This window comes from Drosophila guanche, unplaced genomic scaffold, assembly GCF_900245975.1.
Source record: "Drosophila guanche unplaced genomic scaffold, DGUA_6, whole genome shotgun sequence".
Classification (NCBI taxonomy): Eukaryota; Metazoa; Arthropoda; class Insecta; order Diptera; family Drosophilidae; genus Drosophila; species Drosophila guanche.
Window position 1 is genome coordinate 8,848,201 of NW_022995744.1, and position 13,143 is coordinate 8,861,343.

At 41.8% G+C, this 13,143-nt stretch overlaps 1 protein-coding gene across 1 annotated transcript in view; it reads left to right on the plus strand.

Moving 5' to 3' along the window:
• The first annotated feature begins 2,989 nt into the window (after positions 1-2,989).
• LOC117580540 (cell death protein rpr) overlaps positions 2,990-13,143 on the plus strand; it is a 30,178-nt gene continuing 20,024 nt past the window's right edge. The window contains exons 1-2 of the mRNA XM_034267134.1: positions 2,990-3,059; positions 4,494-4,512. Coding sequence (XP_034123025.1) covers positions 2,990-3,059; positions 4,494-4,512 — 89 coding nt within the window. The remainder of the gene's footprint in view (positions 3,060-4,493; positions 4,513-13,143) is intronic.

The following is a 13,143-nucleotide window of genomic DNA, read 5'->3' on the forward strand; positions in this document are numbered from 1 at the left end:
ATTAGTTGCGAATTTGTATTGCGGAAAGTGAAACAAAGAAAAATTTTCATTCGGAGGCTATAATTCTAAAAAATCCCTATTCCATGGAAGGGTTTTCTCAGCTCAAAAAAATACAACTATTCCAGCTATCTTCAAACATAAAATTCCTAAAATTCCCATTCTCTAACACCAATTTTTTGCAGTGTTTCCCGAGTGCGTTATGTTTGTTGTTTCAATTTCGTATAAACATGTAAATAATTTCCAGCTGATTGCACAAATTCGTTGCGGGCTTGATTTTTATTATTGCATCCATTGTTCGCTTTCTCTCTCTCTACATTGCTGCCTCTCTTTCGCACACTGCAAAGGAGAGCAGCATGCATAACGAATTTTGAATTGCCGATTTCCCTTTTTCCCTCTGGCGCGCTGTTCGCGCTTTTGTTTTCAATTTGCCATAAGTCTGTCAATTGGCGAATTAATAAACTGGAAAATTCAACACAAACGGGGACAGATTGGAAAAGTCATTTCATAGCTCGCGGGTCGGTCTTACCCACATGCAAAAGCGTAGGAAATGCAAATTTCCCCTCCATCGGAAGGATATAAGTTCGGTATTTCGTTTCCCTTTGGCTTTCAATTGTTTTCGATTGTGGGGGAAGTTTAAAAACTTAATTTTAGCAAACCGAAAATTCGTGAATTTACAAAAAGAAATATATTAAGTTTTAGTCAAAATAAAAGCGTTACCCAAACGCATTACCTCTCGTTGATGCAAGTTGATTTCGGTTGATGTGGTTCCTCTTTTTATGATCCACTGGTATTGGGTTTCCTGTAATGAAAATGAAAATCCTTATTAGTTTAAAGTTCATGAACCTTTGAGCTTAACTTCCTGTTAATTTGATACAGTAAACATTTTTCTCCATACCTCATTATGTAAATTAGTTCAAAATTAGTCGTCAGCCTATTACATTTTTACGATATCAGGTTGTAAAATAAAAATAAAATAAAAAAACTGTCAGCGGGTATAGAAAATTAGGATTAAATTATGTAAATTTACAAATTTTACGACTGACGAAATGCAAAAAAAAATTGCACAACATTTTTACGACTTTTCAATAGGCAAATTTGCGACTTTACCCTAATTAGCCATAGACTGGGGACAGGGGATGCCCAAGAAAAGTAATCATAAAATTGTAGGCACGTGCGGGGCCGGAGCCGGGCCAGAATAATTCTGCCAACAGCTGTCCGTCGGGTTCAAGCCTACGTCATAAATGTCGAATGCCAGAAAAGTTCATAAATATAATTTTAAAGTTAAATGAAATGATTAGTGACGGTTGAGTGCAAAATATTCGCATATCTTCTACCGTTTTGCTGCAGGAGCGATAAAAATGCAATAAAATTCGCGGATGACAAAAAAAAAACGAAATTCACTTTGATTTTTACAGGGTTGACGGTTTACAGTCGGTTGACGGTTCGAACATACTGACGTATCTATGTAAATGGGCTGCAGGGGTATGTGCGGATGGGGTTGACAGGGTAAAACTGTTTCGGCAGGTTCGATGAATCGATTTATACAATTTACATAGCGTTTTATATGTATTAGTAAAAGTCTTTCTCTTTTTGTAATTATTTAACAACAGAACTTGTATTCCAAACATTTTGTAAAAAAAAATAGTGGACCAGCGATGACAAATTTTTTAGAGATGCGGCAATGAAAAATAAAATAATATAGCAGAGAAAGGTGGAATTGCAATTAATTTCAATCATCAAAATTAATCAAATAAATAGAGATTACAAAAATAGATGTAGACAACTTTATGCCCAAAGTTGAAGTCAATTGTACAGACTTTACTTTATAAAGTCCAGACTTTACTTAACGCTTTTCTGTGTTACACTGGTAAAACCTTTGCTTTGCAGATTAAATATAAATATTGAATTTAATATATAATTTTTGAAGTGTTGCCCCAATTTGTTGTGCTGCAAATTTGAATTATGTTTACATAATATTGCCGTCCTAATTAGTTATAATAAGAGCACCAAATAATTGATTGTTATTATAAAAAGGGTCACACTTTGTTTCCCCTGAAAACATAATAAAATTGGCACAAGCCAAAGCTCCGTACAACAAATTAATTTTGCCCCAAAAAATTCCCAACCCAGTTGCAGTTAGCAATTTCGATTGGGCACGCCCATGAACTAACTAAGCCACTAACTAGTTGCTATTGAAAGCCAGTGGCCCCGGATGCGGCATGATTTGAAATAATTTATGCATCACTCTTCGAGCTAATCAAATTGCCGAGTGCAGGAAAAAATTCCTTTGGACGCATGCGATGCCATGCCATGCCACGCTGCCTGCCACAAAGTGCAATCAAATCAGGCTGCCGGTCTGCAGGCCAATCTAATTCAATTTTCAAAACAAATTCGTGTCATGGCCCGGACACAGCGCAAATAGAATGTCACGCGCTTCAGAGCCAAAATTAAATTTCCCCCCCTAGAGCCGAAGGAAGCAAAGAAAAATACCCGAAAAAAGCACAGCACTCGACCAAAGAGACACATGTGGCACAATAAATACAAATAACAAAAACCGAAATACTAGAAGCGACAAAAAATTGTCCAATTTTGTTGGTCAATTTTTGGTTTAGAGAACGGAAGTAGAGGAACAGGCGACCAGCAGCAGGTGCCAAAACTGACGCCTCACCAAATTGTCGGACAAACACACAGACACGGAAAAGGAGGTGTATATGATAGTGTATACGACTTGGGAATGCTCACTAATTCAGGCATTCCAGGCAGTAAGGTAAGTCTTCCGATACCTTGGAACATTCACAGAATAACGGACAGTCTTCCGATACCTTCGAACATTCACAGACTAACGGACAGTCTGTCCTGCTGTTCTGCTATCTAGGATAATTCACAAAATAACTGACAGCCTTTCTGCTAAACCCTGGACGAACCGGTGTATACCCTCGCTCTGCGTGCTGGGTACGAAAAAGAATGCACCAACTAAAAGCAAAGCAAAATGCTGAGCCAGCACCAAAGTGAACCCGAACTGGACTCTGGCAGCAGTCGAACATTTGATGAATGTGTGGGTAAGGCTCCAGGCCACAGGTTGGTCAGCAGGTGAATGTGTTGGGGCGTTGGGGTGTTTGGAGTGTTTGGAGTGAGCCGCAACATGTTGCGGTTGCTTGGGGTATGGGTATGTGCGAGCGCCACTCCGCTTATAAATCTCACATACAACAAAAGAGTAAAAAGAGCAAATGGACTGGCAGGCGGGGAACACGAGTACGGACTGCAACAATGAAATACGCAAAAATATTGACAGGACACCGCAGGGAGAAAGAAAGAAAGAAAAATGGGAAGAGGCGGAAGAGTTGAAGTTGAAGTAACGGAACCTCACACAAAATGCACTCGAAACATGCGACTGCCCGTTACAATTAAAACACAAAGAGATGGTAGTGGGGTTGGTTGGTTTCTGGTTGGAGTTGGGTGAGGAAGAATAGATGTGAGGTCCGTTACAACTCCAACAAGTCTCTCCCCCACTCTCCCCGTCCCTCGTGTAATGCACTGGACAACCTGCGACGCGTCATTTGGCCGCCCCCATTGTGCAATGGACAGGCGGCACAGCACAGTCCTCCACACTCATGGACATTGGGACAGTGGGACAGTCATGGACAGTCCATAGACATTGGGACAGCATCGTTGACGCTGACACAGCTGCCATTTTACTTGAATGCTTCAGCTGCCATGAATAAAGCATCTCTTGTATGTGTATCTGTGTGTGTGTTGGTGTGTTCGCTGTTATTAATCCGACATGATTGGCAGCAACGAAATGGACAACAAAAGTGGACACAGGTGGATGCGGCCCATCGTCCTGTCAGCGCCGCACGAATATCGAAAGAGACGCCGACAAATTTGTTAATTTATTATGCCAAAGCGACGCAACGGCAACGGCGACGGCGACGACAACGAGACTGACCCGACTCCCTCTCCGCCCCACACCCAAGCGGAGGTTTCCTCCAGAGGCTTGTGCTTGGGTTTGAGTTGAGTGTGCGGGGGGGAGAAGGCTGCTGCTGTTCCATTCAGCTCATTTGGTTAGCTGCATGTCAAGTGGTGCCGACTAACGGCAAATCTCATTTCGAAACAAGAAGAACAAAAGCGTAAAATCACTCCAGAACGAATATTGGATGCTCTAAGTGGGAGTTTGGTGGGATTTTAATGATGCAAAATAAACTTGAGGAGTTCTTCGTTCTTCATGAAGGAACACTAAAGAAACATTGAAATAAGTAAAGCTTAAAACTTGTTATTACCATATAAGCACCTTAATTTCCTCAGAGAGCGTTGACCTCCACTCATTTCACACAATCAGTTCAATCTATTACAAATTTGCCAAAACCCTCCAAAATTCTCATAAATTCCATATACCTTTATGCTCTTAGTGCACTCTTAGTGCGGACAGCTGCAACTTTGTTGCACAGATTACAGGTTTTGATGCTTGTGGTGTCCGAGTGTCCTTTTTAATAAAGCAGCAGCAGCAGCAGTAGAGTCGCCAGGACCTCACCACACCGCCACCTCCCTGCCTGTTCACTGTTCTGTTCTGTTCTGTTCACTTGATCATACAAATTAAGTCCCTGCGTACAGTTCGTTCCCTTCTGTTTCTGTTTGTTTGTTTTCCCGGTTTTGCCGACACTATGGCCAGGACGACGTGGCAGAGTCACGGCATTGCCTGTGACTTAAAAGTGAAATATTGCAATCAGTCAATGGATTTTACCAATGTTGTGTCCTCCTGTGAGTAGGCTTCGATTTTAATTAAGGAATTAGGCAGCGCACTGGGGGCGACACAGGCGACACTGACGAAAAGCTCATTAGGGTGCATCTGGACTACCAGTGGGGCTGCAGGGAGGGTTGATTGGGGATGGATTACGTCAGGGATTGAGGGTACCCATGGTCAAAAGTGAGTGAGCAGTTGAAAGGGAAGGTTTCTTTCTTAGAAGCCAATTCAAATTTAAGAAATCAAATTCAAAATTCAGTGGAAAAGCCAAAATAAATTTGAAAATTCCTTTCTCGTCCAGCCATGAGCATTCTCGTATAAAATTCAATACACTTTGTTCATCTCTGGACAAGTATTAAGCCGAAAACCACACAATTGACCAACAATACCTCGAATTAACTTTGATTAAACATTGGCCGAAAGGATCATCAATGGAGCACCTCAGGGACAGACCAGGTACAGACAGAAGAGACACACACACACAGGTGGCACAGACCCCAAAACATTTGTACAAAATTTCCAACGTTTAATAATCGAACTGGGAAAGAGAAAAGATATGCCGAGCGGTGCGGGGGAATTGGACATGAGACAACGACAGCAACAGAAATTACACAAATGCTGAAAATGGGAGTACGAGAGAATGGTGATGAGAGACAGGGAGAGAGCTACTCAAAAGGGAGTCCTCCCCACACATGAGGCCAACTCTGAGGTGAGTTGTGGTGTTTGGGTGGAGTCCGAGGGGTTGTCCGGTTGTGTGGTTGGCACACCCAAAGTGGCATTAGAGATTTATCAAGTGCACAGGATGCAAAGGACTGGGAACGGACAGAGTGTCCTCTCTGCACACAAACACACGGGGACACATTGCATTACGTGTAGCGTAACAAATGTACAAAAACACGTAAACCCCATATGGGTGGAGGGAGCAGGAAGGCGGAAAGGCACTGCCAAGTGCAGGCAAAAGTGGAAATGGAACCCGGACACTTTGACTATTAAGCAGCAGAGGACACAGGGACACAGGGACACACAGGAGTAGCAGAAGTAGCAGCAGCAGCTTGAGAGTTGCCTCCATCGTGCTTTTGTCCTTACTCTTTCTCTCTCGTTTGCTGCTACTTCTTCTTCTGCTTCTGCAGAAGGCTATTCGATGACAATCAATGGTTTTTGGTCTGATGCACAAAACTGAACCCAGGAGCCGAGTCCGAGGCTACTTCCCCATCTATGCATGAGCATGTGTGTGTGTGTGTGTGTGTGTGTGTGTGTGTGTGTGTGTAGCTGGGTCCTTGTTGCTGCCACGCTTCATAAAGGATTCAAATTTCGAGTGCATCAAGCTGAGCGTTGCAGAGTGGCCCGAGTGCCCGGTCTAATTCCAAATAAATGAAGTGTATGGCAAACAATGTGGTTGAGCTCGGACCTCGCAACTCGGACTCGAGGGGGTATAGGGTTAGGGAGTTCCTCTGGACAAACTTTATCGTCCTATCACAAGCCAACACCAACTGTGACTCAGTATTTGTCCCTCTACTCTCTCAGTGTGTGTGTGTGTGCGGTTTTCCACTTCCACTCGCATCTGCCCAGCATAAATGCATTTCCTTTTTGGCTTTTTGTAGTTTATCTTTCGGGTTTTGGTTGTTTTTTTTCTACGGCTGAAAAATTAATTAACTCTTGCCAATGCAGAATGCCAGCTCCCTCTGGGGCCTGTTACTTTCAATGTCCTTTGTGGGTAAGCCTTTTTGTGTGTCATTCTCGGCCTAACTAATTAAAAACTGAACACAGAAACCAATCATAACATTGCAATGTCACATTTTTCCTCAAGCTTAACTCAGGGACATATTTTGGCTTTGAAGTTTGAGTTGTTTGAAAGGTTTGAAAATACAAGAAATAATCTTTGATTTTACAAGCATTGCCACATTGATGGCACAGTTGCAAGAAATAACTGCAAATTTAATTGCTAAAAAATGCTTGAAATCATTCTGATGAATTCACTGACAGACTTTACATTAAAGAATAAGCAAGAAAATCTCCATTCATATCCTGCCATAGAGTAACTTCTAGTCGTTGCTGTGCACCCATCATATTTCCGATTCATAAATGCAGAGACTTAATCAAGTGCAGCATTTTGTTTTGTTCGTGCAACTCTAAATTGCAGTCGAGAGCTGTCAATCAGCAGCATGTTGCAGGTGGTGCACACACACAAAAATATGAGGGAGGAAGATCCACCCAGACCAGACCAGACCAGAACAGAACAGAGTTAAATGTGGCTGATTGCTTTCGAGACAAAAGCGGCACAAGAGCACCAAAGTCGCTGCATAAAATCCCATTTAATGCCAAAGGCCCGTCTAATGCGCCACATGTGTCTGCCGGGGCTGCAGCAACACGCCCCCAAACCGGAGCACGAGGTTGCCGTTTCCAATCCCAATGCCACCCCAAACCACCCACCCATCCGTCCGACCGACCGGGATTGCTGCCTCGCAGTGCAGTTTTCTCTGCCATTCTAATGGAATTTTCCTCATGACTTAATTCAAACAATAAATGCGCTCAATTGAATGCAATTTTCATTCGGCGTTTCGCTTTTTGCCTCAAAAAATTGTAAAGGATATCCCCGACCACATCCTGCACAGTCCTGTCCTGGTTAGCTGTGGTTACACACACACCACTGATAAAGCCACTTGAGTGCAGCCCAGCAGCCCCGGCAGCAAAGACTCGCAATTGTGTGGCCCTCGGTCTCCGAACACTTTTTCGATGACGTTTGCAAGTTTTTTCCTTGTCCCTGTGTGCTGCTGCTTTGTGGGTTCTTTCCGTTTGCTTTGCTCTCTTAATAAACGTATACAATTTGTTAATTTGTACAGGATCAAACATGAAAGTCGTCTACTGCTGCTGCTCCTGCTGCTCCTGCTGCTGCTGCATCCTTGTAATTAGTTCCTCCTGCAAAGCCCCCAAAAGCTAATTAGATTTTGGCCCAGGCAAAAGAAGATTTCATTAAATGCATTCGTTAAATGAATTCTGTGTGGCGCACAGCAGCGAAGGCGGCAAAAAAGGCTTAAATGGCGTAGATTTATAGGATAATAAGGAAGGGGCGCAAGATAATCAGAAAGGAAAGGTTTAATCCAAGTGCCGTGCTGGTAATCATTAATGAGTGGGCGTACTTCAATCTTCAATGGAAAGGAAATATTGAAGAAAAAAAAACTGCGCTGAATTGAGCTGGGAAAATGATTTTCTTATGTGCATTTGAGAGTGGGAAAAAGTATGATGGCTAACATTATTTTTTATTGAGTGTTTAATTAGGAATAATGATTGAATGATAGGCATATAATTAGCAACTCTTAGGTTTCATAGTAAAAGTCGTTCTTATCTCTTTTGTAGCATGTTTTAAATTCATTGAACCCTTTTCATTTCATTTTGAAATAGATATCCCTGAAACTCCCCCACAACTCTTATGCTTTCATCTCCACTCAATTAGAACTCAAAAACGAACAAATACAAAACAAATTGTAACAATAAAATATTCAAATGAGCAACAGCAACAACAAATAAAATAAATCTAACCAACAAACAAAAAAAAAGAAGGTTAAAATTAAAAGAAAAAATCAGTGTTCCATTAATTAAATTAAAATCCACTTAGAAGCTCATTAAATGCAAATCTCAGCGGGTGAAATTTAATATAGAAAAAACCCACACACACTCACAGAAATAAACGAAACAGGGAAAACAATTCTAACCACAAAAACGCATTAAATGATTTGCTTAATTTACACGAAAAAAAACCAAAAACAAAAGGGAAAACCAACAAACCCGAAAAAAAAAACAAATGAAATGGTAATGGAAATGGTTTTGGCATGGAAAACCGTAACCGCATGTTAATTAAAAATCAAACTAATTTCCTAATTGCAAAGCTTACCAATCATTAAACACCAAAACCGGGGGGGCGGACGCGCAAAAAATACACGAAATTCCTTTGATTTATTTGCAAATGGTCGGTCGGTCGGGTCGCAGGGTTACGCAAACAGAGAGCGGGACAGACCATTTGACCAATTGTCACACGATTAAACAGACAAATTTGAAAATAATTTTTCATTAAATGCAATGCAAATCAAATGGAAAGCCAATCTGTGGCAGGGCCGCCATATGCCACAGACGATGGCAAAGGGGTGCTCAAAAAGTGGGTGGGAAAAACAGTGCATTAATCCCGTTACATGTCCATGTTCAGTGGCAGCTTTATGAGAAGGCTACTGTGGTGTGATCCGAGGCCCCTTTTTTTGCAAACCTTTGAACCAGGGTATGGCCATGACGGAGGGCATGGCAGACTTGTTGTAACAAAGATTTCTGGCTGACTCTGGCTATAAGGAGTTATAAAAGAGGCACATTTATACATTGAAATGTAAATTTAATTGGCTCATTATTATGTCTTTTTATCAAGTGGTATCTGTGGTGCGTTTCCATCTAAATTCTATTATTTGTTCACTCCTTTTTGGGCTTAATTAAAATCCGCAGGGCAATGTGTTTTTCCCTCGTTCACCAGCCGCACCTTGCAACACAAAAAGCGAATTTACATATCCCAAGCTGATGCCAGGCACACACACACACAAAAAACCCTATGCCACAGTTACACATATATTTGCAGAGTATTTGTGCAACATATGGTAATGGAAACAACAAAACAAAATCACACACAGGCACAACATTTGGACTCAATAAATTTCAATTTATTTGCGTATATCATTTATTTTGCGTAATTTTCAGCTTAATTTCAAGCGCAAAAAGAGTTCGGGAGTTTGAGAGTTTTGGGGTATTCCTGGGGTTAGGTCTTTTAGAGGGTTTACGGAAACCCCACGGAAACCCTCATAAATCAATTAGGACGCTGTGCCAGATTTTGGCAGCCAATTTTTGGTTTTGCGGCTTATTTGCTGTGCATAATTTTTTGTTTTTGTTGTTTTTTTGACCACGGCTGTGTGTAAAATGTATTTTGACATTTTGCGGTACTGAATCGGGGTTACGGTTTTGGCTTTTTGCTCAGGTGTTATATAAAATGTTGTCCTTGCGTCCATATGAGTGGTGCGTATGTGTCTCTGCTGTGATATGATTAATTGCCCGTTTGAAGCTGATTTATGAAGTGCTCTCTCTCGGCCTAAGCCAGTCGTCCAGCCATTTGCTTGATGGGGACCAAGTGGTGGCCAGGCAATTACAATAATGGATGATGAGCGGCCTGGGTGGGGACGTAAAGAGGGTTTGCTGATTGCTCTTCCTTACACCCCATCTATCTTTTGATATCTTTTGATAAATAGCTCTTAACCCTTGCATTTGCCGAGTGTTTTTAAAGGGTTATGTGTTCCAGAGGTGTAAGAGGAACTAGAAATAATCTATAGAAGAAGAATCTCTGCTAAATTCAGTACTGGGACCTCTCAAACTCCAAACTAAAATGATAATTGCAATGAAAGTAATCTTCACCCTCTCCCATAACCCTCTCCAACCCACACATCGCTCTTGTAACCCTTTTCTTTGCTTATTCAAGGCTGCCTTCTGCAAGTGAAATGTTTACACAGTCGCCACCACAGTGAGCGCGGTCACTGGGCAAAAAACCTAGGACCCAAACTTCAACAAATAGTAAAAACAAAAACAAAAGCCAAAAACCCCGAGCAGAAGCCAACAAGTTTTACAGAAACACCAAAAAAAAAACCTCTAACCAAACAAATGCCGACGGCAGCCACCGCGATGCGATACTGGGAACGGCAGCCGGAACTCGCGACTTCTTCACGGAGCAATCAAGCGTATGAGCAATTTTTCGTGGCAATTAAAACAAAGTCTCTGCGCGGCACACGTAAAGGATTTGCGGCTGAGAATCCTTTTCTGGGCGGGAATTGCTCTCAGAAGCGGAATCAGCAACAGCTTCTCCTCCCCCTCCGCCCGTTCCCTTTGTGTGGAAGAGTTTTCCTTGAATCAACTCGACAGCCGATGGCAATGGCAGAGTTTTTGGCAGTGTATGCCGGCGACAAGAACAATAAACAGAGGAAATTGAACTAAAGTTTGTAAACGGAAGACTCTTTGGATACCCTGGAAGGTTGGAGAGAGCATTCGATTTTATACTTTTAAGAATTTATTTTAAACATATTTAAACCTCACTTCTCTGAGCCTTTCCGAACCGTAGCTTTTGTGTCCACTATGACTCGGCTTTGCCTTATTTCTAATGGTCCCTGTCGAATATGCCTTGCCTCCTGCTGGGTAAAATAATTGCCCACTCCCTCCTCCATTACGTGCCTCTTCTCAAGGAAAGTTAAACAAATGTAATAATTGTTCGAGCAAACTTTTGTGCAAACACTGGCGGCAGGCGGTCGGTTGGTCGGTCGTCGGGGCTTTGGGTACTTTGAGCCACGTTCCACGGCCGGCATAGATTCGGGCAATTTGCTGTTTGGTTTCTGTTAATGTTTGTCGTCGCTGACAGCATTGTTGCCACTACTTTTTTAGCTGTGGCTGTGATTGTTTCTACTTGTGATTCGGCTGCCAATTCAGCCTTTGTTTGGGACACGAGGCGCGTGTCCTGCTAATGCGCCCGGGGGTGTCAAAGTCATTCCCATTCTCAGGCAGACGCTGACTGTCTCTCAATGGCTTCTATTATTTTTGTGTGATTCGATTTTGATTTTTGACGAATTTGTGTTATGTTTTTCGTTGTGCTTCTTTGGCGTGTGTCTGTGTAAATGTTTCGCAATTGTTTGTTGGCATTTGTGCGTGCGCCTCACGCACTCTATAGAGCACTTTCAAGGGTCCTGTCAACCCTGTCCTGGTGCGTGAAAGAGCTAAGGATGGGCAGACACGTTTTCCATTTAGGTTTATGCAATTTTTCAATTGGAAATTACAAAATGAAGTCATTTGAAAAACGTTTTCAAGGGTTTGATGGATTTCGTTGCTCTAAGTAAGGGTTCCATATCCCATGGTCCTACCTTGCATATTGTTTGAGAGAAGGGTGATCGGTTGATCTCAAGTGACTTACAGTCGGGCGTGGCTCTAGTGGGTTTCTAATGGCAGTCATAATAATGGGTTTAATTTGACAGAAGCGAATAATACGTGGATGGAGATAGAAAACCAGAGAAGAAAAGAAATACTCGAAAGCGGAAACGAATTGAATGAATTAAAAAAAAATTAAATTAATACAAAAAAACAAAAACCAAAACAACATACGTAGAAATATAAAATAAAATTAATAAATATGTTGAATATAATTATAGAAAATGCAATATAATATAAAATATTTTAAATAAATAATAAAAACAGTAAAATATAATATAAAAGTTATTATATAAACAAAAGTCTAAAAGACTAACCGCTTTCACTAGATCTTCTTGGACTTCTTTTAAGCTTTTCAACACTTTTCTTAATTTCCCGTGTTTTCATAGATCTTTCTTTAAACCACTTGCTACTCGGCTTTTTCTATAGTTTTCTATACTTTTTTCACTATTTTAAAGATTTTTGACAACGCGACATGATTAAACTTGTGGCTGAGCTGGCGCACGTAACCCTAGACATACGAATTAATTGGCCGCATTAAATGTGGGACGGGGGAGAACTGCAAGCGGTAATTAAAATGCAGTAATCTCCGCAGAAATCAGCACTCAATAAAACGAGAGCGACAGCAATGAACGAATATTGCATTTGGCGCTAGAGAGCGCGCGTGGAGAGAGAACGTAAGTGGGTGGTGTGGGTGGTGAGTGGGTTTCAGCAGAACAGCGTACGCGAGTCAAGTCTCGGCTTGCAGATCGGCCGCTGCACGAAAGTGTGTGACCGAGCAAGAGAGTAGTTGCGTAGATCTCTCGTGTTTTCGGTCGCTGCCATCTCTCTGCTAAATTAACATTCCTCTGTAACAAAACAGCAAAGAACGAAAGCGAAAGTGTGTAGCGCCGAGCTCGGCTGTTCAGATCACAAAGTTGAGGTAGGTCAGCTCTGCTTCTCACTTTCGCTTTCATTTGCTGTTAACTGTCTGCTAAATTAACATGCCCCTGTAGCGACACAGCAGAGAACGAAAGCGAAAGTGTGCGGCTGAGTCTAGCTGTGCAGATCTGCTTCTCACTTTCGTTTTCATTTGCTGTAAGAGCGCTGCTAAATTAACATGCCTCTGTAACGACAGCAGACAATTAATTCTATTTATTTTAGCTGGCTTGAATGATGTTTTTCCTACTGTGTTATGTGCGTAAAATATATCAAAAGACAACTCCCAAGGGATCCCAACTTGATTAGCTACACCCATTCCATTCACACACACATATATTTAGAGCGCCCCTTGGAATCCCACTCCATTTCGACACTTACCAAAGCGTTGATGAGTGAAAACAGCCGTTAATGTGCTGCTGGCAAAGAAAGAAAACGCCGAAAATCAAATCATGCTTATGGGCTTAGCCTGGGTTAAAAAAAGGAGAATATAAACTATA